This window comes from Bos indicus, chromosome 2 (assembly GCF_029378745.1).
Source record: "Bos indicus isolate NIAB-ARS_2022 breed Sahiwal x Tharparkar chromosome 2, NIAB-ARS_B.indTharparkar_mat_pri_1.0, whole genome shotgun sequence".
Lineage (NCBI taxonomy): Eukaryota > Metazoa > Chordata > Mammalia > Artiodactyla > Bovidae > Bos > Bos indicus.
Genome location: NC_091761.1, coordinates 86,048,088 through 86,072,764, shown reverse-complemented (window position 1 = coordinate 86,072,764; position 24,677 = coordinate 86,048,088). Strand labels below are relative to the sequence as shown.

Here is a 24,677-nt window from a genome sequence, read left to right as displayed (position 1 = left end):
CTTGCTATTCTTTGGAACTCTGCATTCAAATGGGTATATATCTTTCCTTTTCTCCTTTGCTTTTCACTTCTCTTCTTTTCACAGCTATTTGTAAGGCCTCCCCAGACAGCCATTTTGCTTTTTTGCATTTTTTTTCTTGGGGATGATCTTGATCCCTGTCTCCTGTACAATGTCATGAATCTCCATCCATAGTTCATCAGGCACTCTATCTATCAGATCTAGTCCCTTCAGTCTATTTCTCACTTCCACTGTATAATCATAAGTGATTTGATTTAGGTCATACCTGAATGGTCTAGTGGTTTGCCCCACATTCTTCAATTTAAGTCTGAATTTGGCAATTGCACATGCAACTTTAATGTAAAATCTTAACAATCCTGTGTGGTACTATTGTAATGTTTGCTGTTGGGTTGTAACGATAAGAAATAGACAAACCTCGGTGTGATCAACTAGTAGAATTTTCCGAGTAAGATGTACTACAGCAGCCCAATCAGGAGGCATATGATGGCATTTAACAACTACTATCCAAATTTATTACACTAGCCCAGTTTCGGATGGGAGAAGGCAATGGCAACCCACTCCAGTACTCTTGCCTGGAAAATATCATGGACAGAGGAGCCTGAAAGGCTGCAGTCCATGGGGTCGCTAAGAGTCAGACACAACTGAGCGTCTTCACTTTTACTTTTTACTTTCATGCATTGGAGAAGGACATGGCAACCCACTCCCGCATTCTTGCCTGGAGAATCCCAGGGACGGGGGAGCCTGGTACGTTGCCATCTATGGGGTCGCACAGAGTTGGACATGACTGAAGCGATTTAGCAGCAGCAGCAGCAGCCCAGTTTTGAATACTACCTACCATGTCCTCCTCTCTAAACCCGACTCCTCCTAAAATTTGTATAGAAAAATAAACTTTGGTTCAGAAAATGATCTGTATTTATTTATGCCTTTCCCTTATCTTTCATCTCTATCTAATCTTCTTTTAGTTATAATGGATATGTAATTATTTGTCTGTCACAAAAACAAGCAAAACTTTCCAAAAATTATTTCTAAGAAAAGTGTTTTTTGTTGTTTTTTTTTTCAAAAGAGATTAGTGCTAAAAGAAAAGAAAAAAAAGATAGTAAGGAGACTGGAAAAATGCATTAAGAAGAATGGAGTTTATGCAGATCAGGATAGTTAGGGACCATGATTCACTGAGGTGAGAGAGGGGAATGAAAAAGCAAACCAGATGAGATCTCAATAAACCTCATTATTATTAGATCAGCCTAGTGATGCCTTAACTAATACAACTAAAGATTTTGGTTATTTAAATTTGTCAAGTTGTGTTCCAAATTTAACTAGCAACCAAGAGTAAGGATCTAGTTCATTGGAGCACCCCAAAATACAGCCCCTTGCATAGTGTTTGGCACTTAGCAAGTACTCAATAAAGATTTAATAGTATTTTTGGTTATTGGAAACTTCTTCCAAGTTGATCTTTTATGGAAACAGCCAGATCTGATATAAAGCCTGTGGACTTTAGTATTTAAACAGTTTAAATTCTGTGTCTTCTACTTAGAGCTGTGTGACCTGGGGAAGTTAGTTGAGCTCACTGAGCCTCAGTTTCCTAAAAGGGGTGTAAAAACATTTCTACTAACTGTTGTGAGAATTTGGTAAGATACACTATGTACAAAGTGACTCCCACAGTGCCTCACCCACTGTCAGCGTTCATTTTCTGGGATTGGCCTTCTCTCCTGACACTTACAAGATGTTCTTACAATACTTTTAGTATGAATCAGCTATTTGGAGGTCAGTTTATGCTTCACATGTTTCTCTCTCTGTGTCTATGTCTTGCTCTTTCCTCCAAAGAGTCTAAGTTAAAGCCATTCAAAACAGGGGCTGGGGTGTGTGGAATTCCCTGGCAGTCCAATGGTTAAGACTCCACGCTTTCACTATCAAGGCCTGGGTTCCATTCCTGGTCAGGGAACTAGGATATCCTGCAAGCTGCGTGATGTGGCCAAAAAAAACTTTAAAGAGCCATTCCAAATTTTGGATTATGACTAATTGCTTAAGGAAAGACAAAGAAATCCTCCTTTCACAATGTCTTTCAGGCATCCCTGCCTTGAGCCTTGCCTGGTGGAAATAAAATTAGCCACAGCAGTTGCCAGCCAGAGGCTCTTTAGGGCTTTTGTTCTTAAAGCCTCAGAAGCTATTTAGAGAGCCCCAGGGAGAGTCTCTCCCTGTCAGCAGCTCCGGAATGTCTCATTAGGCGTGTTGCATTGCAGGCCATGCCAAGCCCTAATGAGCCATGGTCTGTAAGGTCTGGTGACTGGGTGTGTCACTCAGGACTTTCCTGGGAGTACACAGGGAAGCTGTGAAGGGGAAATTGTGACCTGTGCCTGTGTCACCATGAGAAGCAAGTCAGAGGCTGAAGGGGCCACTTTGTCCTAGAACATCTGATGCCTGACATCCAAAACACGTAGGGGACAATGCATATTTTGTTTTGTCTTGCTCCTATCCTCTTCCAAAATACTGTCAGAAGCCAGCCCACACATGAGGAGAAGCACAAAACCAGATATTGCTCAGAAATTTAAATATATTACTCCACAAATCTCATTCTATAAAATTCTCCAGAAACAGAGAGAAGTGGAAAAAAAAAAAATTTAAGTCAGGAAAGTCATGGTGGAAATCTTGTAAGGTCTGTGAAATTCCTCTTCAGTGCCCTTTCCCACTCACTTTCGAAGCCTTTTCTGTTTTGAAAAGTCCCACACACAGGGGCACCCAGGGACCCTCCTGCTGTTCTTATGGCCCGAGGGTCTCACTGCATGACTTTCTCCTGTTCCTGGCCTTCTCCAGCATCTGGCCTTCTCCAAACTGGCCTGCAGCTGGGTTCTCTGCACACTTACAACTCCCAAATGAATCCAGAGGAGCCTACAAGAGGCTTATCCAATTATGCCAATAGAGACAAAGCACTTTATTCTACCAGAACATGTAGAGATCCAGCGGGCAGCTGACATGGATGAGATGGTCAACTCTACCAACTGGTACAGAACACACACACACACACACACACAAACACAACACTTGAGGTTATTACACTTCACTAGCCTACCAATGCCCACCACCCTCAGAGCATAGCCTCTTCCTACCTATGATATACCCACATCTGAAGGCTACACTTTCATTTTTTGTGGATTCTTTTTAGACTTCACTTGATAGTCATTTCAGTCTCTTCACTCCTATAAAAATGCTTGTGTGGAGTTGGAGGTGTATCAGAATGAAAAGTAGGGTAGAGTAATGGCACTGAAACATGTATGTATTCATTTCATATATACATATATGTATGTATGTGCTACTGTGCATAGTTGCTCAATCCTGTCCTGCTCTTTGCGATCCCATGTACTGAGCTCACTAGGCTCCTCTCTCCATGGGGATTCTCCAGGCAAGAATACTGGAGTGGGTTGCCATGCTCTCCTCCAAGGGATCTTCCTGACCCAGGTATTGAACCCAAGTCTCCTTCATTTCAGGCAGACTCTTTACTGCTAAGCCACCAGGGAAACTCCATATGTATATAGATATAGATATAGATATACACACCAGGCCGTAGGCCTGGCACATGGGGTTTATACTGATGAGCAAAATGGACGTCTTCCCTATTCTTAAAAGCTAACCACAGGGCTTCCTTAGCAGTCCAGTGGTTAAGACTTGTGTTTCCATTGAGAGGGCACAGGTTCCGTCCCAGGTCAGGAGAAACTAAGATCTCACGTATTACTCACAGCAAGGCCAGAAAAAAAAAATTGAGAAGCAGTGGATCAGGTCAATTCTTTGTAACTTTTTAATATTATGCACACATGCTCAATCACTTTGCTGCTGCTGCTGCATCGCTTCAGTTGTGTCCGACTCTATGCAACCCCATAGACGGCAGCCCACCAGGCTCCCCCGTCCCTGGGGTTCTCCAGGCAAGAACACTAGAGTGGGTTGCCATTTCCTTCTCCAATGCGTGAAAGTGAAAAGTTAAAGTGAAGTCGCTCAGTTGTGTCTGACTCTTAGTGACCCCATGGACTGCAGCCCACCAGGCTCCTCCGTCCATGGGATTTTCCAGGCAAGATTACTGGAGTGGGGTGCCATTGCCTTCTCCGTCAATCACTTTAGTCGTGTCCAACTCTTTGTTATCCTATGGACTGTTGCCTGCCAGGTTCCTCTGTCCATGGGATTCTCCAGGCAAGAATACTAGAGTGGGTTGCCATTCCCTCCTCCGGGGGACTAAACCTGCGTCTCCTGCACTGTGGGCGGATTCTTTACCCACTGAGCCATCTGAGAAGCCCTCTGCACACATAGAAAATGATAATGTTGTACATCATGCGAAATGCCAGGCTGGATGAAGCACAAGCTTTAATCAAGATTGCTGGGAGAAATATCAATAACATCAGATATGCAGATGACACCACCCTTATGGCAGAAAACGAGGAGGAATGAAAAAGCCTCTTGATGAAGGTGAGAGAGTAGAGTGAAAAAGTTGGCTTAAAACTCAACATTAAAAAAAACTAAGATCATGACATCTGGTCCCATCACTTCATGGCAAATAGATGGGGAAATAATGGAAACAGTGGGAGACTTTATTTCCTTGGGCTCCAAAATCACTATAGATGGTGACTGCAGCCATGAATTTTAAAGACACTTGCTCCTTGGAAGAAAAGCTATGGCAAACCTGAACAGTGCATTAGCAGAGACTTTACTTTGCCAACAAAGGTCCATATAGTCAAAGGTATGGTTTTTCCAGTAGTCATGTATGGATGTGAAAGTTGGACCATAAAGAAGGTTAAGCACCGAAGAATTGATGCTTTTGAACTGTGGTGTTGGAGAAGACCCTTGAGAGTCCCTTGGACTGAAAGGAGATCAAACCAGTCAATTTTAAAGGAATTCAATCCTGAATATTCATTGGAAGGACTGATTCTGAAGCTGAAGCTCCAATACTTAGGCCACCTGATGCCAAGAGCCAACTCATTAGAAAAGACCCTGATACTGGGAAAGGTTGAAGGCAGGAGGAGAAGGGGATGACAGAGGACGAGATGGTTGAATGGCAGCACCGACTCAATGGACATGAGTTTGAGCTCTGGGAGATAGTGAAGGACAGGGAAGCCTGGCATGCTCCAGTCCATAGGGTTACAAAGAGTCAGACACGATTGAGCGACTGAACAACAATATTGTAGGACACATAGATAGAAGAAGAAAAGCTGCTCTGGGCAGGAGGGGGCGCCCTGTACCTTAGTTCATCTGAACCCCATTCTAAGCACACCAGTGGGCCAAGGCACAAAGGGTGGGAAGGTCTGAGATACATGCTGTTAAGAGATGAGTCAGTTCAGGACAGTTGTTAAGTAATTGTTCAGAATTGTCACCTTACCCCAATAGCTGGAGTATAACACACCAAGCACCCCAATGGTCACTCCCCATGAGGCCTTCCCTGCCCCCCTCCCCAGCTACCGCTTCTGTCAGGGAGAGTTTCTTAAGAGATAGAAATAGTCCCTCCTGGGAAGTTATCATTCTTCTGTGGCTCTGAGGACCAGAATGGTCCCTAAGAAAGCTTAGCCAGGGGACTTGGGGAGATCTAAAGTGAGAAGGAATGTCTTTTGTTTTTAACTGAAGTTGTAAGATACAAGGAGATCCAACCAGTCCATCCTAAAGGAGATCAATCCTGGGTGTTCACTGGAAGGACTGATGTTGAAGCTGAAACTCCAATACTTTGGCCACCTGATATAAAGAGCTGACTCATTTGAAAAGACCTTGATACTGGGAAAGATTGAGGGCAGGAGGAGAAGGGGACGACAGAGGATGAGATGGTTGGATGACATCACCAACTCAATGGACATGGGTTTGGGTGAACTCCAGGAGTTGGTGATGGACAGGGAGGCCTGGCATGCTGTGGTTCATGGGGTCCCAAAGAGTTGGACACGATTGAGCGACTGAACTGAACTGAATAAGACACATAGAACAGGATGCATTAATCTTATGAGTACAACTGAATAGAAGACAAATGTTCAAGATACAGAACATTTCCTTATATGTCAACTACTATATCTCAATATTGAGGGGTAAAAGGCAAAAAAAAAAAAAAAGGATACAGAACATTTCCGAAATCCCAGAAGGCCTCCTCATGGCCCTTCCCCATTAATATCCTCCCATGCAGAGAGAAGCATTGTTCTGACTTCCAGCACCATAGATTAATTTTGCTTAGTTTTGAACTTCATGTAGGTTGAACTATACAGTATGTTTTATCTCCTCGCTTTTTTTCTCAACATAGTATCTCTGACAGTTATCCATGTTGTTGTATTCCAGTGAGTCTTTCTTTTTTATTCTTGGTGGTATTGCAGTGTGTGAGTCTACAACATTTTCATTCTTTTAAACCAAGAGAAGTTTAGAAGTACTAAGGAATCTCAATACTGAGAACAAGAAAACAGATACCACAAAACCCATAGTTCTCCAACTATATAATCCTAAAGTAAATAAGAAGAGATTACAATTAACTATATAATTATCAGAGTATATAATTATTCTTAAAGTTCATACCCCCATTCTAAAAAAGGACTTGAGGCAAATATACAATTTTAAAGATGGTCTTGGGATGCTCCAAACTGACGATCAAAAACAGGTTTAATTCTGTGGGTCACTTTGGTATGACAGTAGACAAGTACATTTAAAGGAAGTAGAACATATATTGTAGTTAGAATAGCAATTTCAACAAGTAAATTAAACTTTACTGGGTTTTGGGAACCATGCCGAACAAAGTAAATTCTTCATGTTATTCTGCCTGAACTGTAACTGATATAAAAATAGTAGTAGTGATTTTCTCTTAAAATTTTATAGCTCATTAATAAAAATGAAAACTTAAAATTACATTTGAATTACTTTGGTTTTTTTTGTTTGTTTGTTTTTTGGTTTTTAAACTTAATAGATGTTTTGAAAACTTTGTAGGTTATTATTTGGATAATCGTCCATCAAGGAAACTTTGATGTGCTGTATAAAAACAAAATGTTTAACCAGCACATGATCATGGGAAAATTGTAGGAGACAAAAGAATTTCCATAAAATCAGTTTAGTTTTGGCCAGCTGGTTATTGTCAACTGTTCAAAAAAATGTCAGAGAGGCCCTCCCTCAAAACTTCCTTCCCAGCAGGAATTCTTTTGACAATAACTTCTGTTTAGGATCTTCCTGTTACCATTCTTTTTTTTTTTTAAGCATCATTGAAGCAAAGAATTGTTCTGTATTTATGTTTTTTAAAATAATCTTACCTCACCTTGGTTTTGATATCACACTTGTAATTTCAAAGATTAATATTTTTGATGTTGTTTTTCTTAGTGGTATGATTGACATACATACAACATGAAGAACAGAAACCAGCATTTGATTTCCAGGTGAAGGTGATTTTCAGATGTTTTTAGGCTTAGGAAATCCACTTGCTTCTCACTGTATGATATTATTTTATCTTGTGTTTGTTATTGTAGTCTTCATGTTTACAATTTGATTTTAATTCAGTTAGGTATAAAACTGACTTAACTTTTGAAAAAAAAAAGAAAGAAATTACCTCAAAGATAAGGGAAATGTCATAGATTCACCTAAAACAAGTATTTATTAATTGATATATTTTTCTTTCAGCTTCCTGTAAGGGTTGTTTATTAACATTCTAGATGACCTGAAAAGACACTGAATATGTGCAACTCTCCTTAATTGTATCTTTTTCCTCACAGGGGATCAATTGTCGAAATCTTTGGAAGGAGTCTTTATCTATGAAGAAGAAGGGTCTGGAGTACCAGGATTCAGCAGGAAAGGAAATGATGCCATCGTAGTAGAACAATGGACAGTTATTGAGGTAAACTGTGTTTTTTTTATAATTTGGCTTTACTTTTATATTGAGTTTTACATTTAGATCTTCATTGCCTAACACGGACAATATTCTTCAAACACATGTTTATTCAGTGTTCAGAATTTCATCACAAATACTTGAACAAACTTCTTGCAAATTTGGGAAAAGGTGATTTGTTTTACTCAATGTTCAGATTTGTTTAAAGATAGCAAAATAATTATAGCAGTAGATTCCCAAACGTTCGACATTCTTATTCTAAACAACATCCTCGGCACTGAGATTCTCTGTACACAATGCCAAGACAACTAGATGAAAGTGAAAACAAATTCAGTCAATTTTGTCTTTGAGCAACCAATGTGACTGACTTTTTCACCTTGTGAATTGACTTTCAAAGGCAAAAATATCCAAAGGTATTCTCTCTCTCAGCAGACCAAATGTATACACACAGCATTGTCCTTCCTAATAAGAGGTGACTTTGCTGTCAGCATTGTGCGCTCTGAATTCAGGTATCACCAAATGGACTGCCGTTGAGGTGTACAGACTGAATTCAGGTATATTTGCTGGTGTATGAGGCCCTCACTGACAGCCTCTCTCAAGGACACTTTCACCTTTCTGGCCTTGCCCAGCTTAGAGAGACATAGGCCATTTTCAAGGAAACTGGAAACCCCACTGAGGGAGGCACAAGGATGTGGGATAAGAGGAACAACTCCAAGTAAGAATCAATTCCAAGTGAGTGAAAAGCAGTGAACATTCTTTGCTCCTCTCACCTTTGACTCCTCAATGCTCACTCTCTACTCCAGTCCTCACTTCCCAGGCCCTAGACCAGTGTTTCTGAAAGTGTGGCCTCTACTTGGATCCAAATCACCCAGGGAGCTTTTTAAAATGCAAATTCCTAACCTCCACCCTATACATTAAAGTTTGATGCCCAAATAAGACCTAGGGAAGGAAGGCCCAAACCTTAGAGAACCTCGCTCCACTCAGATCCCCAGGGTTTCTAGCTTGGTTGAATGGTTGGGAAGCAGCAGGAAGCAGAAAAGAAGACTGGAGCCAGTGAAACTGCACTTAATGGAGCATGAATGCCCCTTATCCCAACACTCCTCACCCTTATTGTCATGATTTGTGTAGCTGGTTGTCTTTGTCATTAGATTATGACCTCTGTGCTTATTCACGCAGGGTTGTGAAATCAAGACAGATTATGGTCCTCTGCTGCACACTCTGGCTGAGTTTGGATGGCTCCTGACAAGCGTGTTGCCTACTCCTATACTGAGACATGACAGGTAACGCTGAAGTACCTGACACACCCTCATTTCATGCTAAAACAGAGATCATCTGTAAGATAATGCAACCTAACAGTGCTTATATAAGGCCTACGAAAAGCATTTCACTGAACTTCTAATCTGATTTCATGGGCCTTGGAGATCAGCAAATCTAACCCTCTCTTGTTATATATATCCCTCAGTACCCATAAGGGATTTGTTCCAGGACCCCCATGGATACCAAAATCTGGGATGCTCAAGTCCCTTGTATAAATTGGCATGAAGTGTTACTCGCTCATTCGTGTCCAGCTCTTTGCCACTCCCACAGACTATAGCCCACCAGACTCCTCTGTCCATGGATTCTCCAGGCAAGAATACTGGAGTGGATTGCCATTCCATTCTCCAGGGGATCTTCCCAACCCAGGGATCAAACCCGGGTCTCCTGCATTGCAGGCAGATTCTTTGCCATCTGAGCCACCAGGGAGTTTTCAAATGTGGGGAGGGAATGGGGCAGGCAAAGAGAGGTTGACAGCATGTCCTGGTGTTTTGTAATGGACAGTCTATTCCAGGGCCCAAAACTGTTTGCTTGGTTCTTTGTAACCCTTTCCTCACCAAAGATAAAGGTAAAGTATGTTAGCCACATCTGACTCCTTGTGACACCATGGACCATAACCCACCAGACACCTCCATGGGATTCTCTAGGCAAGAATACTGGAGTAGGTTTCCATGCCACCCTCCAAAGGATCTTCTCAACCCAGGGATCAAACCCAGGTCTCCTGCATTGCAGACAGGTTCTTTACCACCTGAGCCACGAGGGACACCCTATAAAGTGGCATAGTATTTGCATATAATCTACATGCAGCCCGTATACTTTCAGTCATCTCTAGATTATTTGAAATAGCTATACAATTTAAATGCTATGTACACAATTGCTGGCAAGTTCAAGTTTTGTTTTTTGGAACTTTCTGAAATTTTTTTCTCGAATATTTTCCATTGGCAGTTGGTAGAATCTGAACTGCAGATGCAGAGAGCCAACTGTGCATACAAGCTATTATTAAAGGCACCGCCTTCTCAAGGGCGTGTGAGTTCACACTGGCAGCGCCAGAGAAGGGGCAAAGTAGACCAACTCCCAATTCACTGCAGCTTCCAGGACTCAGAGGTGCCCCTCCCTTCGAAGGCCGTACTACTATGCCTCCTTTTTTCCAACTTGAGATGCTGACTCTTCCCTAGAGTGAAGATTGAGTGGATATGAATCTGCAAACAGAAAATACAGCCCTGTCTGCGGGACCCTTCGTCCTGCTCTTGTGCACTGCCTGTGTGAAACTGCCCTCAGTCCAGCACACAGCTAGGGTTAGAGCTGCAGTGGGGCCCAGAGGGTGGGATGGAGAGACAACAGCGCTTCTGCCTCCATTCCGCCCCTCCAGTGTGGGGGGAAAGGTAGCTCTCTCCTGCACCATGAACTTGTTTTCTGTTTCCACTAAAATAAACACTTACATTAGAACCACTTCAAAAATACCAACTTTTCCTTTTGTCCTATTCCTGGGGAAGGAAAAGATCGAGTTGTTATTTTTTTGTTTGTTTGGAAAAAGAGACAAATTAAGCCCTCTGTATGAAGTGCTTTGCTGTCCCTTGGACTCAGAGATATTCCCTCTGCTCTATTTGGCATCCAGAAAATGGCTGACTGCCAAGGCTGTCCTGTCTGGGCTGGTACAACCTGCAGAGGACAGCACAGTGTTGCCTGGGCCTTCCCTTTGAGCAGAGGCAACTGGACCACAGCTTAACACTGATAGCGTAGCTAAGGGAAGCAACTCCCCCTTCCTCGAGGAGGAGGATCCACCCTTTAGTTTAGCAACTTTACCCCTGCCCAATAACACTACCTCCCCACAAACTTTAAAAACATTGAATTGACATGGTTATATAATAAAGCCACACCTTCTTCAGGTGGGGAAAGGGATAAAAGTGGATACAGGGTAAAGACACTCAGGCTTTAAAAGGAGAGGTTGCTGCTGCTGCTAAGTCGCTTCAGTCGTGTCCAACTCTGTGTGACCCCATAGACGGCAGCCCACTAGGCTCCTCTGTCCCTGGGATTCTCGAGGCAAGAATACTGGAGTGGGTTGCCATTTCCTTCTCCAATGCATGAAAGTGAAAAGTGAAAGTGAAGTCACTCAGTCATGTCCTACTCTTAGTGACCCCATGGACTGGAGCCTACCAGGCTCCTCCATCCATGGGATTTTCCAGGCAAGAGTACTGGAGTGGGGTGCCATTGCCTTCTCCGAAAGGAGAGGTTAGAAGTAAGCAAAACAATCTTTTCTTCTCAGAGGTTTATTGGTAACTGTTCTCAAATTGTGAGTGGTAGCTCTCTGAATCATTACTCAGCTTCTAAAAGTCTGTGACATAGAGGCTTCCCTGGAGGCTCAAGGTAAAGAATCCTCCTGCCAATGCAGGAGACACAGGTTTGATCCCAGGTCTGAGAAATTCCTCATGTGGAGGAGCAGCTAAGCTGGAGTGCCACAGCTAGTGAGCCTGTGCTCTAGAGAGCTCAACTACTGAGCCCACATGCTGCAACTGCTGAAGGTTGTGCACCCTAGAGCTGTGCTCTGAAACAAGAGAAGCCACTGAAATGAGAGGCCTGCACACCACAACTGGCGAGTAGCCCCCACTCGCCATGACTAGAGAAAAGCCAGTGCAGCAATGAAGACCCAGCACAGCGAAAAATAAATTAATTATTATTTTTTTTAATCTGTGACACATCTGTCAGATCACAGGACAGCAGTAATTCTCAAGATTTGGCCTTCAGACCAAGCGATGTGAACACTGTGAAATGCCCGGGAATATACACATGCTGGAGGCTTATCCCAGCAGGACAGTCAGAGGCTCCAAGGGTAGGGTCCATGAAGCTCCATTTTCACAAGCTTCAGAATCTCATCAACATTTGAGGAACTTTGCATAGGTGGTGAAAAAAGAAAGAAATTCCACTTCCCTGCCACCCCTCACCTTCCATCTGCCAAGTCAGTGGTCTACCTGACTCACCCTCCAATCTCCCTCAGAATAACTTCTGTATTTAGCCTCCTCATTTCTCCTAGGTGTATAATTTAGGGCATCATTGACCCTTCCTAAAAGTCCTCTAAGTTCTGAACCTTTCATGTTCCTTTTTTTCCCAGTGGAAAATATATTTATCATTCCTCTTTCCTATTAACTCAGGACTTGATTCCCATGAGTCTAAATATTTCCTAAAGTGATATGAATGACCAGCCAGGCTCTAGATTAGATAGCAAGACTAAAAAGTTGGATGCTAAGCAATAGAACATGGGCTGCCACTCGCTGAGCAACTCCTGTTTGGTTTGGGAATGAGAACAGGACTGAGACCACAGGTGGGAAGGAACACATCTCAAGTATACTGTGATGGGAGAGGGTGGTGGAGCCAGAGCGATGCTTTGCCTGACCACCTTGTCCTGTGTGTCAAACAGCATAAGCGTCACAGGCCAGATCAAGTGATTAGGAGGCTCTCTGGAGTGGGGAGGGGCTGTCTGCTGTCCTTGGGGAAGAGGTAGCACTGCTGCCTCACCACAGTCCCAGTTTCCTCTGTACCCCTGTGTGTGCATGTGCTTAGTGTGCTTAGTCGCTCAGTCGTGTCTGACTCTTTGTGACCCTATGTACTGTAGCCTGTCAGGCTCCTCTGTTCATGGGATTCTCCAGGCAAGATTTCGAGAGTGGGTTGCCATGCCCTCCTCCAGGGGATCTTCCCAACCCAGGGATCAAATCCAGGTCTCCCGCACTGCACACAGATTCTTTACCGACTGAGCACCAGGAAAGCCCAGTGTACTGCCAGTATCCACCAAGATGCTGTGGAGACAGAATGGACCTTACAGGCCCTCCTTGTGAAGGCTCCTCTTTATGTGCAATTAAACTAGCAATGGGGCATGAATTTCCTTGTAGTCCAGTGGTTAGGTTTCCGTGTTTTCACTGTAGTGGCCTGGGTTCAAAACCTGATTGAGGAACTGTGCCACACACTGAGCTGGCACAACCAAAAAAAAAAAAAAGCAAGGGGGCTACTAGGACCCTCCAGGGCCCTGCAAGCCAGCAGACTTGTCACCCAGCCTCACCCATCAGTGTCTGGCACAAACCTCCACACAGGGTTGGGCCTTTTTATTCTTGTCCAAATATCCTGTCCCTGTGACAGTCACACGCTGGTCTTAGCTGCTTCAGTACACACAGAATAGTAGTCACCTTCAGCCAGGTCATCTTTAAACATCAATAAACATATTACATACAGTTCATCTTGGTCCAGGTAGAGGATAGAGCCTAAAAGTTTTTAGTTTCTGAAACTAGAAGAATGGTTCAGGCTTTGAGATACACAGATCTCATCTGAATTACACCATCACCATTTACCAGCTATATGACTTGGAGAACTTCTTTGAGTCTCAATTTCCTCATCTGGAAAATGATATAATAATATCAGTTTCACTGGATTATCATGATGTTTGAGTGTGATAAAGCAGGGTCTGTGCATGATATCTGTCCTAAATCAAGATATTTCAGAAAATGGAAACACTGTAGTTCACTGTATACAAAATCAGCACTGAGTATTACAAACCAATAAAACCAATTCAAAAGACAAATAATGACACTATAAAAGTTCATGCCTATACATGATGCTTGCACTCAGAAAAACAAATGTTATCATCTTTCTTTTTGGGCCCACATGTCTTAAAACATAACTTAGAACCAGTAAAAACTTTCTTCCTAAATATTTTGAACTCATATACAACAATTGTGTCTTAAGCAACTTTCAATTTTTTTCTACTCTATCATGTAAGCCATAATTTGAATGGTCTCTACATGAAGTATTTTCTTTCAGTACTCAAATATATCCTGTTAGATACAGAAAACAAGCTTGTGGTTACCAAAAGGAGGAGAGAAAGCAGGAGGAACAAATTACGGATTGGGATTAACAGATACAAACTGCTACATTTACAATAGATAAGCAACAAAGATATATTTTTTATTTATTTTTAATTGAACGATAATTGCTTTACAGTATTGTGTTGGTTTCTACCAAACATCAACATGAATCAGCCATAGGTTTACCCAACAAAGATATGTTGTATAGCCCAGGGAATTATACCTGTTACCCAAAAACTGCATTTGCCTCTTGGTGGGTATCTAGTCAAAAGTTACAAAGAAGCCAAAGATCAGGAAAAGCAAGGATTTATTACTTACAGCAAGTAAGGAGACCATGGAGGATCTTTTCCAAAGTGGTGTCTCCCCAAACAGCAAAACTGGCCTGGGGCAGGGGGAGTGGTAGTGAGATGGGGAGTGGTTTGGTATATGTGTATTCATGAAGGGGCTTGAGCAGAGGAGAATTCTGCATAGAATCAGGGTAAATGTTGACCAGAGTCCAAGCTTTCAGTCAATTCAGTCACTCAGTCTTGTCCAACTCTTTGCGACCCCATGAATCGCAGCACGCTAGACCTCCCTGTCCATCACCAACTCCCGGAATTCACCCAAACTCATGTGCATTGAGTCGGTGATGCCATCCAGCCATCTCATCCTCTGTCGTCCCCTTCTCCTCCTGCCCCCAATCCCTCCCAGCATCAGGGTCTTTTCCAATGAGTCATCTCTTTGCATGAGGTGGCCAAAGTATTGGAGTTTCAGCCTCAGCATCAGTCCTTCCAATGAACACCCAGGACTGGTCTCCTTTAGAATGGACTGGTTGGATGTCCTTGCAGGCCAAGGGACCCTCAAGAGTCTTCTCCAACACCACAGTTCAAAAGCATCCATTCTTCGGTGCTCAGCTTTCTTCACAGTCCAACTCTCACATCCATACATGACCACAGGAAAAACCATAGCCTTGACTAAACGGACCTTTGTTGGCAAAGTAATGTCTCTGCTTTTGAATATGCTATCTAAGGTGGTCATAACTTTCCTTCCAAGGAATAAGTGTCCTTTAATTTCATGGCTGCAATCACCATCTGCAGTGATTTTGGAGCCCCCCAAAATAAAGTCTGACACTGTTTCCACTGTTTTCCCATCTATTTGCCATGAAGTGGTGGGACTAGATGCCATGATCTTAGTTTTCTAAATGTTGAGCTTTAAGCCAACTTCTTCACTCTCCTCTTTCACTTTCATCAAGAGGCTCTTTAGTTCCTCTTCACTTTCTGCCATAAGGATGGTGTCATCTGTGTATCTGAGGTTACTGATATTTCTCTCAATATTTCTTTCAATCTTGATTCCAGCTTGACCAGCTTTAGTTGATTGAAATCACAAGGATCAGATAAGGTCTTATCATCTTTCCTTAGGCTCTGAGCAGGCTGGGATCAAAGCACATAGTCACAGCCCTCCATGTGGGTGGAGTCTTCTGCTCAACCTAAGATCTGTATCAGATTGCTATCCACATCCCTTGAGGAGGAATTAGGATTCTGTTTTATTGCTGATCTCCAGTAGCATATTGGGCACCTACTGACCTGGGGAGTTTCTCTTTCAGTATCCTATCATTTTGCCTTTTCATACTGTTCATGGGGTTCTGAAGGCAAGAATACTGAAGTGGTTTGCCATTCCCTTCTCCAGTGGACCACATTCTGTCAGATCTCTCCACCATGACCCGCCTGTCTTGTTTTGCCCCACGGGCATGGCTTAGTTTCATTGAGTTAGACAAGGCTGTGGTCCTAGTGTGATTAGATTGACTAGTTTTCTGTGAGTATGGTTTCAGTGTGTTTGCCTTCTGATGCCCTTTTGCAACACCTACCGTCTTACTTGGGTTTCTCTTACCTTGGGCATGGGGTATCTCTTCACGGCTGCTCCAGCAAAGCGCAGCCATTGCTCCTTACCATGGACGAGGGGTATCTCCTCACTGCCACCCTTCCTGTCCTTCAAAGTGGGATAGCTCCTCTAGGCCCTCCTGCACCGGCACAGCCATGGCTCCTTGGATGTGGGGTTGCTACTGGAGATCAGTGGAGAAATAACTCCAGAAAAAATGAAGAGATGGAGCCAAAGCAAAAAGAATACCCAGCTGTGGATGTGACTGGTGATAGAAGCAAGGTCTGATGCTGTAAAGAGCAATATTGCATAGGAACCTGGAATGTCAGGTCCATGAATCAAGGCAACTTGGAAGTGGTCAAACAAGAGATGGCAAGAGTGAATGTTGACATTCTAGAAATCAGCAAACTGAAATGGACTGGAATGGGTGAATTTAACTCAGATGACCATTATATCTACTACTGTGGGCAGGACTGCCTCAGAAGAAATGGAGTAGCCATCATGGTCAACAAAAGAGTCCGAAATGCAGTACTTGGATGCAATCTCAAAAATGACAGAATTATCTTTGTTCGTTTCCAAGGCAAACCATTCAATATCACAGTAATCCAGGTCTATGCCCCAACCAGTAATGCTGAAAAAGCTGAAGTTGAACGGTTCTATGAAGACCTACAAGACCTTTTAGAACTAACACCCAAAAAACATGTCCTTTTCATTATAGAGGACTGGAATGCAAAAGTAAGAAGTCAAGAAACACCTGGAGTAACAGGCAAATTTGGCCTTGGAATACGGAATGAAGCAGGGTAGAGGCTAATAGAGTTTTGCCAAGAAAATTCACTGGTCATAGCAAACACCCTCTTCCAACAACACAAGAGAAGACTCTACACATGGACATCACCAGATGGTCAACACTGAAATCAGATTGATTATATTCTTTGCAGCCAAAGATGGAGAAGCTCTATACAGTCAGCAAAAACAAGACCGGGAGCTGACTGTGGCTCAGACCATGAACTCCTTATTGCCAAATTCAGACTTAAATTGAAGAAAGTAGGGAAAACCACTAGACCATTCAGGTATGACCTAAATCAAATCCCTTATGATTATACAGTGGAAGTGAGAAATAGATTTAAGGGCCTAGATCTGATAGATAGAGTGCCTGATGAACTATGGAATAAGGTTCATGACATTGTACAGGAGACAGGGATCAAGATCATTCCCATGGAAAAGAAATGTAAAAAAGCAAAATGGCTGTCTGAGGAGGACTTACAAATAGCTGTGAAAAGAAGAGAAGTGAAAAGCAAAGGAGAAAAGAAAAGATATAAGCATCTGAATGCAGAGTTCCAAAGACTAGCAAGAAGAGATCAGAAAGCCTTCTTCAGCGATCAATGCAAAGAAATAGAGGAAAACAACAGAATGGGAAAGACTAGAGATCTCTTCAAGAAAATCAGAGATACCAAGGGAACATTTCATGCAAAGATGGGCTCGATAAAGGAAAGAAATGGTATGGACCTAACAGAAGCTGAAGATATTAAGAAGAGATGGCAAGAATACACAGAAGAACTGTACAAAAAAGATCTTCACGACCCAGATAATCACGATGGTGTGATCACTGACCTAGAGCCAGGCATGCTGGAATGTGAAGTCAAGTGGGCCTTAGGAAGCATCACTACGAACAAAGCTAGTGGAGGTGATAGAATTCCAGTTGAGCTATTTCAAATCCTGAAAGATGATGCTGTGAAAGTGCTGCACTCAATATGCCAGCAAATGTGGAAAACTCAGCAGTGGCCACAGGACTGGAAAAGGTCAGTTTTCATTCCAATCCCAAAGAAAGGCAATGCCAAAGAATGCTCAAACTACTGCACAATCGCACTCATCTCACACGCTAGTAAAGTAATGCTCAAAATTCTCCAAGCCAGGCTTCAGCAATATGTGAACCGTGAACTTTCTGATGTTCAAGCTGGTTTTAGAAAAGGCAGAGGAACCAGAGATCAAATTGCCAACATCCGCTGGATCATGGAAAAAGCAAGAGTTCCAGAAAACCATCTGTTTCTGCTTTATTGACTATGCCAAAGCCTTTGACTGTGTGGATCACAATAAACTGTGGAAAATTCTGAAAGAGATGGGAATACCAGACCACCTGATCTGCCTGTTGAGAAATGTGTATGCAGGTCAGGAAGCAACAGTTAGAACTGGACATGGAACAACAGACTGGTTGCAAATAGGAAAAGGAGTATGTCAAGGCTGTATATTGTCACCCTGTTTATTTAACTTCTATGCAGAGTACATCATGAGAAACGCTGGGCTGGAAGAAACACAAGCTGGAATCAAGATTGCCAGGAGAAATATCAATAACCTCAGATATGCAGATGACACCACCCTTATGGCAGAAAGTGAAGAGGAACTAAAAAGCCTCTTGATGAAAGTGAAAGTGGAGAGTGAAAAAGTTGGCTTAAAGCTCAACATTCAGAAAACTAAGATCATGGCATCCGGTCCCATCTCTTCATGGGAAATAGATGGGGAAACAGTGGAAACAGTGTCAGACTTTATTTTTCTGGGCTCCAAAATCACTGCAGATGTTGACTGCAGCCATGAAATTAAAAGACGCTTACTCCTTGGAAGGAAAGTTAAGACCAACCTAGATAGCTAATTCAAAAGCAGAGACATTACTTTGCCAATAAAGGTTCATCTAGTCAAGGCTGTGGTTTTTCCTGTGGTCATGTATGGATGTGAGAGTTGGACTCTGAAGAAGGCTGAGCGCCGAAGAATTGATGCTTTTGAACTGTGGTGTTGGAGAAGACTCTTGAGATTTCCTTGGACTGCAAGGAGATCCAACCAGTCCATTCTGAAGGATATCAGCCCTGGGATTTCTTTGGAAGGAATGATGCTGAAGCTGAAACTCCAGTACTTTGGCCACCTCATGTGAAGAGTTGACTCATTGGAAAAGACTCTGATGCTGGGAGGGATTGGGGGCAGGAGAAGGGGACGACAGAGGATGAGATAGCTGGATGGCATCACTGACTCGATGGACGTGAGTCTGAGTGAACTCCGGGAGTTGATGATGGACAGGGAGGCCTGGCGTGCTGCGATTCATGGGGTCACAAAGAGTCGGACATGACTGAGCGACTGATCTGATCTGATCTGATCTTTATCGCTGAACTCTTGCTTTACGACTGCTTTTCCTTTGTCCCTGCATTCTTTTTTTCTCTTAAAATCATTATTTACTGACTTGCATTGTACGATAGTAGGCAATCAATGAATACTTGTTGAATGAATGGTTAAATGAAAGAGAGCTATGAAGGAAAAATAAATAGTGGTAACAAAAGTTTAAAATATATATATTTTTTTAATTATTTACTGAGACCTGTTCAAGTGCAAGCATTGTGGCCTGGCTTAGATCACAGATGGCTTTTTTGTCAAGAAAGCCATTCCTGGTTCTCTTTTTCTGGGGAATCCCACCCACCCACCCTACCTGCTCACATACTCATTATCTTGTAATAATGAAATATGACCTGCAAAAGTACTAAAATTACTATTCTATACACCTGAAACTAACACAGTATTGTAAAGCAACTATACTTCAGTAAGAACAACAAAAAAAAAATAAAGCAAGAGAATTCCACAAAAACATCTACATCTGCTTTATTGACTACACTAAAGCCTTTGACTCAGTGGATCACAATAAGCTGTGGAAAATTCTTCAAGAGATGGGAATATGCGACCTCCTTACCTGACTCCTGAGAAACCTGTATGCAGGTCAAGAAGCAACAGTTAGAACTAGACATGGAACTACGAACTGGTTCCAAATTGGGAAAGGAGTACATCAACGCTGTATATTGTCCCTGTTATGCGAGTGTATGTTCCTCGGTTCTTTGTCTCATTACAACAAAGATTTGGAGCGACGGACATGAAAACCCTCGGTGCATCACAGCTCTCAGGTCTTGGACAAACCGTGTTATAGCTCTTAGGCAAATCAGTGTTACAGCTCTATTTTATTTAGAAGATATCAGGAGAATCCATCCTTGAAGCATGAGGGCATGCCAACCCAAAGACTCGAAGAGAAGAGAGTGGAGGAGCATGTGGGGGAGGGAGAGAGAGAGAAAAAGAGCACACACACATGGGAGAGAGAGAGAGAGAGAAAGTGCTTTGGCTCCTCCTTTTATATGTTTTTTCCTCCACCTGGGCCTGCCCTATGCAAATTGGGCTTAGCCAGGAGTCCTGTTTATTCTACCTAAAGTCTTCACTCTGGTCCTCGGACCTTCCTTTGACCTTTCTTTGTTCTCTTTTCGTGGGCTTTTCCCTTCCTTGTCTTTTAGCCACCGCCATTTTGGACTCCTTTTCCCTATTCTACCTACCTAACATTCCCCCCTCAAGAGATGGGAGGCCCAATTCTTTGGGAATAGAGGCTTCGAGGTCTTTCTGGCTACTTCCTGCTGAACTGGGATGGCGAGGTGTATTGGGCCTCCCCCTCTTGCTAGTCTCAAGCCTCAGAGTCCTTATAGTGGTGTCCACCTAAGGTTGTGTGATATTTTCCGTGGTCGGCTGTAGTTTTTTATCTTTGTTGAACTGACACTGCATATTGTAGCTTGCTGACCTGGGCAGAGACAAATCAGGTTAGACAATTGACAGTACATGGAATAATCATAAGCATCATCAATATGGAATAACAAGGACTAGTAGGGACATTAGTCAATTTTAAATTCACATGGCCAGGATGGTTCCTGCCTGTTTTGGAGTATAGTCTCGGTCAAGCTGTGTTAGCTCTTTAGAGTTACCCTGAGAAATCTTATCTCCAGAAACCAGATTTTGGGTGTGTTCATTGGAATGGCACTCATTTGTAGTTCTGTATAGGTATCTGAGATCTCCCAGGGGCTCACAGGTGTATTGAGTGTCCTCTTCTGTTTTCTTCCACAGCTTGACTCGTGAGTAGTGAATCCAGGAGTCATATCCTGGTACCTTGACTGCTGTGGGGGTAGAAAGTATTACAGGGTAGGGGCCCTTCCATGTGGGCTGGAGTTAAGCCTTTGGGGACCCATCTTTCCAGACTTTAATTAGGACTTGAGTCCCTGAACATATAGTGGTGACTCTTTAGAATCTTTTGGGTACTGGTTCATACCCCACAAGCGTATATCCTGTTGGAATTGCCCAATGGCCATGGTATAAGACTGGAGGGTCTGAACCTCTGGATCTAGGAAGAGGTCATTGACATAAACAAAAGGTCTCGCATATCGCATCTCATAAGGACTAAGACCAACCTGTTCCTTAGGGGCAATGCGGGTGCAGAGGAGAGCTATTGGTAAAGCCTCCTTCTATCCCAGGGAGGTCTCCTGGGTTATCTTTTTTTATCACTGATTTTAAGAATTGATTGGCTCTTTCTACTTCTCCTGAAGATTGAGGCCTCCAGGCACAATGGAAATAATAAGTAATGCCCAATGCTTTCGAGACCCCTTGGGTGACCTTAGCCTTGGGTGACCTTAGAAGTAAATGATGTCCCACTGTCACTTTGTAATGACCTGGGCAGACCAAATCTTGGAATGATTTCATGGAGCAATTTTTTTACCACCTCCTCAGCCTTCTCAGTCCAGGTGGGAAAGCTTTCAATCCATCCTATGAACGTATCTATCATGACTAATAGGTATTTATACCCTTGAGAAACTGTCATCTGGATGAAGTCCATCTGCCAGTCCTCTCCTGGGTAGGCCCCATGTCGTTGGACAGGCTGGGCCAGCTGGGGTCTTCGAGCTCCTTGGGGGTTGTTTAATTGGCAAGTGGGACAAGAGGAGACCAGCTGTCTTATAGTTGTTTGGAAGCCTGTTCCTCTGAAGGACCTTCCTAGTAATCTTTGGAGGGCCTTTTCTCCTAAATGAGTAGTGGCATGTAAGGAGTTAACCAACTTCCGTTGGAGATTCCCAGGCAGAAAAAGGCGTCCCTCCTTTTGGAACCACCCCATATGATCTTCTTGAAAGCCCTCGCTCTTAGCTTTAAGAGCCTCACCTTCAGTATATGAAGGAGTTTCTGGCAAATTAGTCTGTGGAACTAAGGTGGCAATCCCTATTAGGTCATGGTTCTGTAATGCTGCTCTCCTAGCTGCCTGATTAGCTGCTTGGTTCCTTCATGCCACTTCTGTGCTCCCTTTTTGGTGTCCTTTACAGTGGGAGACTGAAACCTCAGTGGGCAGGTGGACTGCCTCCAAGAGTCGAAGAATCTGATCACCATATTTGATTGGGTACCCTCAGGTGGTCAAGTGGCCCCTTTTTTTCCAAATAGCCGCTTGTGCATGTAGCACCAGAAAGGCATAGCATACTTGGAGTCAGTGTAAATGGCTATTCTTTTTCCTTTTCCCAGCTCTAAAGCTCGAGTCAGGGCTATGAGCTCAGCTAATTGATCTGAAGTACCTGCTGGCAGAGGCTTAGCCTCTGTGGTCTCAAAATTGGAGACTACTGCATACCCAGCTCTCCTTTTTTTCATCCAAGACAAAGCTGCTTCCATCAGTGTACCAGATTTCCTCAGGATTGGTCAGAGGATCTTCTGACAATCCCTCTCGGGGTTTTTTCCAGTGGTCCAAGATTTCTAGACAAGAGTGAAAGGGGAGAGAGCCCTCAGGGGTAGGGAGGAGGGTGGCTGGGTTAAGAACCTCACAAGGGGATATAGTGAGGCCTGGATTTTCCATCAGCATTACTTGATACCTGAGGATTCTTTGATCAGACATCCATAAATGGCCTCTCCCATTTAGGAGTTATTTTACTTGGTGGCTGGTAAAAATAGTTAGTTTGCCCCCAAAGGAGAGTTTTAAAGCATCTTCTATCATGATTGCAATAGCTGCAAGATTTCGAAGGCAGCGGGGCCAGCCCCGGACGGTTGGATCGAGCCTCTTGGATAAGTAAGCTGCAAGCTGGGGCTCAGACCCCCACCTTTGAGTTAACATTCCCAAGGCTATTCCCTCTCTTTCATGGACATAAAGTTGGAATGCTTCTTCTGGGCCTGGCAACCTCAAGGCAGGTGCCTGAGTTAAGGCCTGTTTTAGTGTAGCCTCTGCCTTCTTTTGAGGAGTTTCCCACATCAGTGGGATTGAATCATCTCGTCCCTTTAAGCTTTCATATAAGGGTTGGGGCAATTAAACCATAGTTGGGTATTCAGATTCTACAATATCCAGTTAGCCCCAGGAAAGCTCGCAATTGTGTTCAAGTCGTGAGGGAGGGCAACTGGAGGATTCCTTGTACCTGATCAGAGGACAGCCTCCTGGACCCTCCTGGACCCGTGTATAATCTGAACTCCCAGGTAAGTGACCTTTGTCTCGACCATCTGTGCCTTAGCATGGGAGACTTTATATCCCCTTTCTGCCAAGTTTAGAACATGAATTGCATGTTGTTGGGCACTTTTCTCATCTGGAGAGCAGATTAGTAGGTCATCTATGTATTATAATATTTTCCCATTAGGTCCCAGGTCCAGATCTAGGAGATCCCGGCTAAGGGCCTATCCAACCAGGTGGGGGCTATATCTGAACCCCTGGGGTAATACTGTCCAAGTCATCTGTTGGTGTTTTTCTCCTGGGACCTCCCAGTCAAAGGCAAAAAGATATTGGGATTCTTTAGCCAGTGGTAGGCAAAAAATGGATCTTTGACATCCACGACTGTAAACCACTTGGCACTGGGTGGGATTTTTCCCAAGATTACATAGGGCTTGGGTACTGTGGGATGGAGGGGGACTACAGCTTCATTTATGATCCGGAGATCTTGAACCATTTGCCAGGTTCCGTCTTTTTTCTTTACTGACAGGTTTGGGGTGTTACATGGTGAACTGGTGGGGACCAATAGCCCACAAGCAAGGAATTTATTTATTAATGGCTGTAGTCCCTCCTGAGCCTCTCTTTTGAGAGGGTATTGTTTCCAGTTAGGAAACGGAGTGGGATCTCAGAGGACAATGATGACCGGTTCAACTTGGTGGGCTCTTCCAGGAATCCCCTGGTCCCACACCTGAGGGTTAATTTTGTCTTCCCATAGTTTTTGGTCCCTCTCTATTGAAGGTGTAATGAGTTCTTCAGTAGTAACCAGGAGCTGTAGAGCTCTAGGGGCTGAAAAAACTTACCATCACAAGTGTGGTTCCCAGTTTAGTGAGTATATCTCTTCCCAATAAGGGAGTAGGACACTCAGGGACCACCAGAAACTGGTGGGAAAATATTTGTCCATCCCAGCAACCAAGAAGTGCTTGGGTGAATCTTTTAGTAGTTGCTTTTCCTGTAGCACCCACAATGGTACAGGTTTGGGAGAAGAAGGCTCCGGAGTAGGAGATCAAGGCAGAGTAGGTAGCCCCTGTGGCAACCAAGAAATTCTCGGACCTACCTGCCACATCCAGTTGCACCCTTGGCTCCAGCCCCCTGATGGTTATCTGTGACAGGCGGGCTGGCTGGAGCGGACCGCTTCAGTCCTCTTGAAGCATCGTGAGGGTAGGCTTGGCGCTTGACCTTGAGGCTCTTGGGTCCCCAGGGCAGAGTGCCACCCAGTGGCATTTGTGGCAAGCCATTCTAGGAGACTTGTCACAGTTTGGACACTTTTTGGCCCAATGCCCCGCCTGTCTACAGATCAGGCATTTGTCTCGTGCCTTGTCCTTCAAGGACTCGGGGTTTGCCATAGGGCTTCCCTGAAGGGTGGCCAGCATCTGGGCATGCCGTGTCTCTTTCTTTCTCTCCTTCTCCTGGGCCTTGGCTTCCTTCTCCTGTTCTCTGTTACAAAAGGTATTGGTGGCTGTCTGGACCATCTCATCTAAAGAGGCAGCAGGATCCTGCTGTTGTAGCTGTTGTAACTTAATTCTGATATCTGATGCACATTGGGACAGGAATTTGTCCT

At 43.6% G+C, this 24,677-nt stretch overlaps 1 protein-coding gene across 5 annotated transcripts in view; it reads left to right on the top strand.

Moving 5' to 3' along the window:
• The window catches only part of RFTN2 (raftlin family member 2), a 93,932-nt gene that overhangs the window by 43,374 nt on the left and 25,881 nt on the right, over positions 1 to 24,677 (top strand). For all 5 annotated transcript variants that reach the window (XM_070800080.1, XM_070800075.1, XM_019974424.2 and 2 more), the window contains exons 7-8: positions 7,713 to 7,834; positions 9,002 to 9,105. In XM_070800080.1, the coding sequence (XP_070656181.1) occupies positions 7,713 to 7,834; positions 9,002 to 9,105 (226 nt within the window). The remainder of the gene's footprint in view (positions 1 to 7,712; positions 7,835 to 9,001; positions 9,106 to 24,677) is intronic.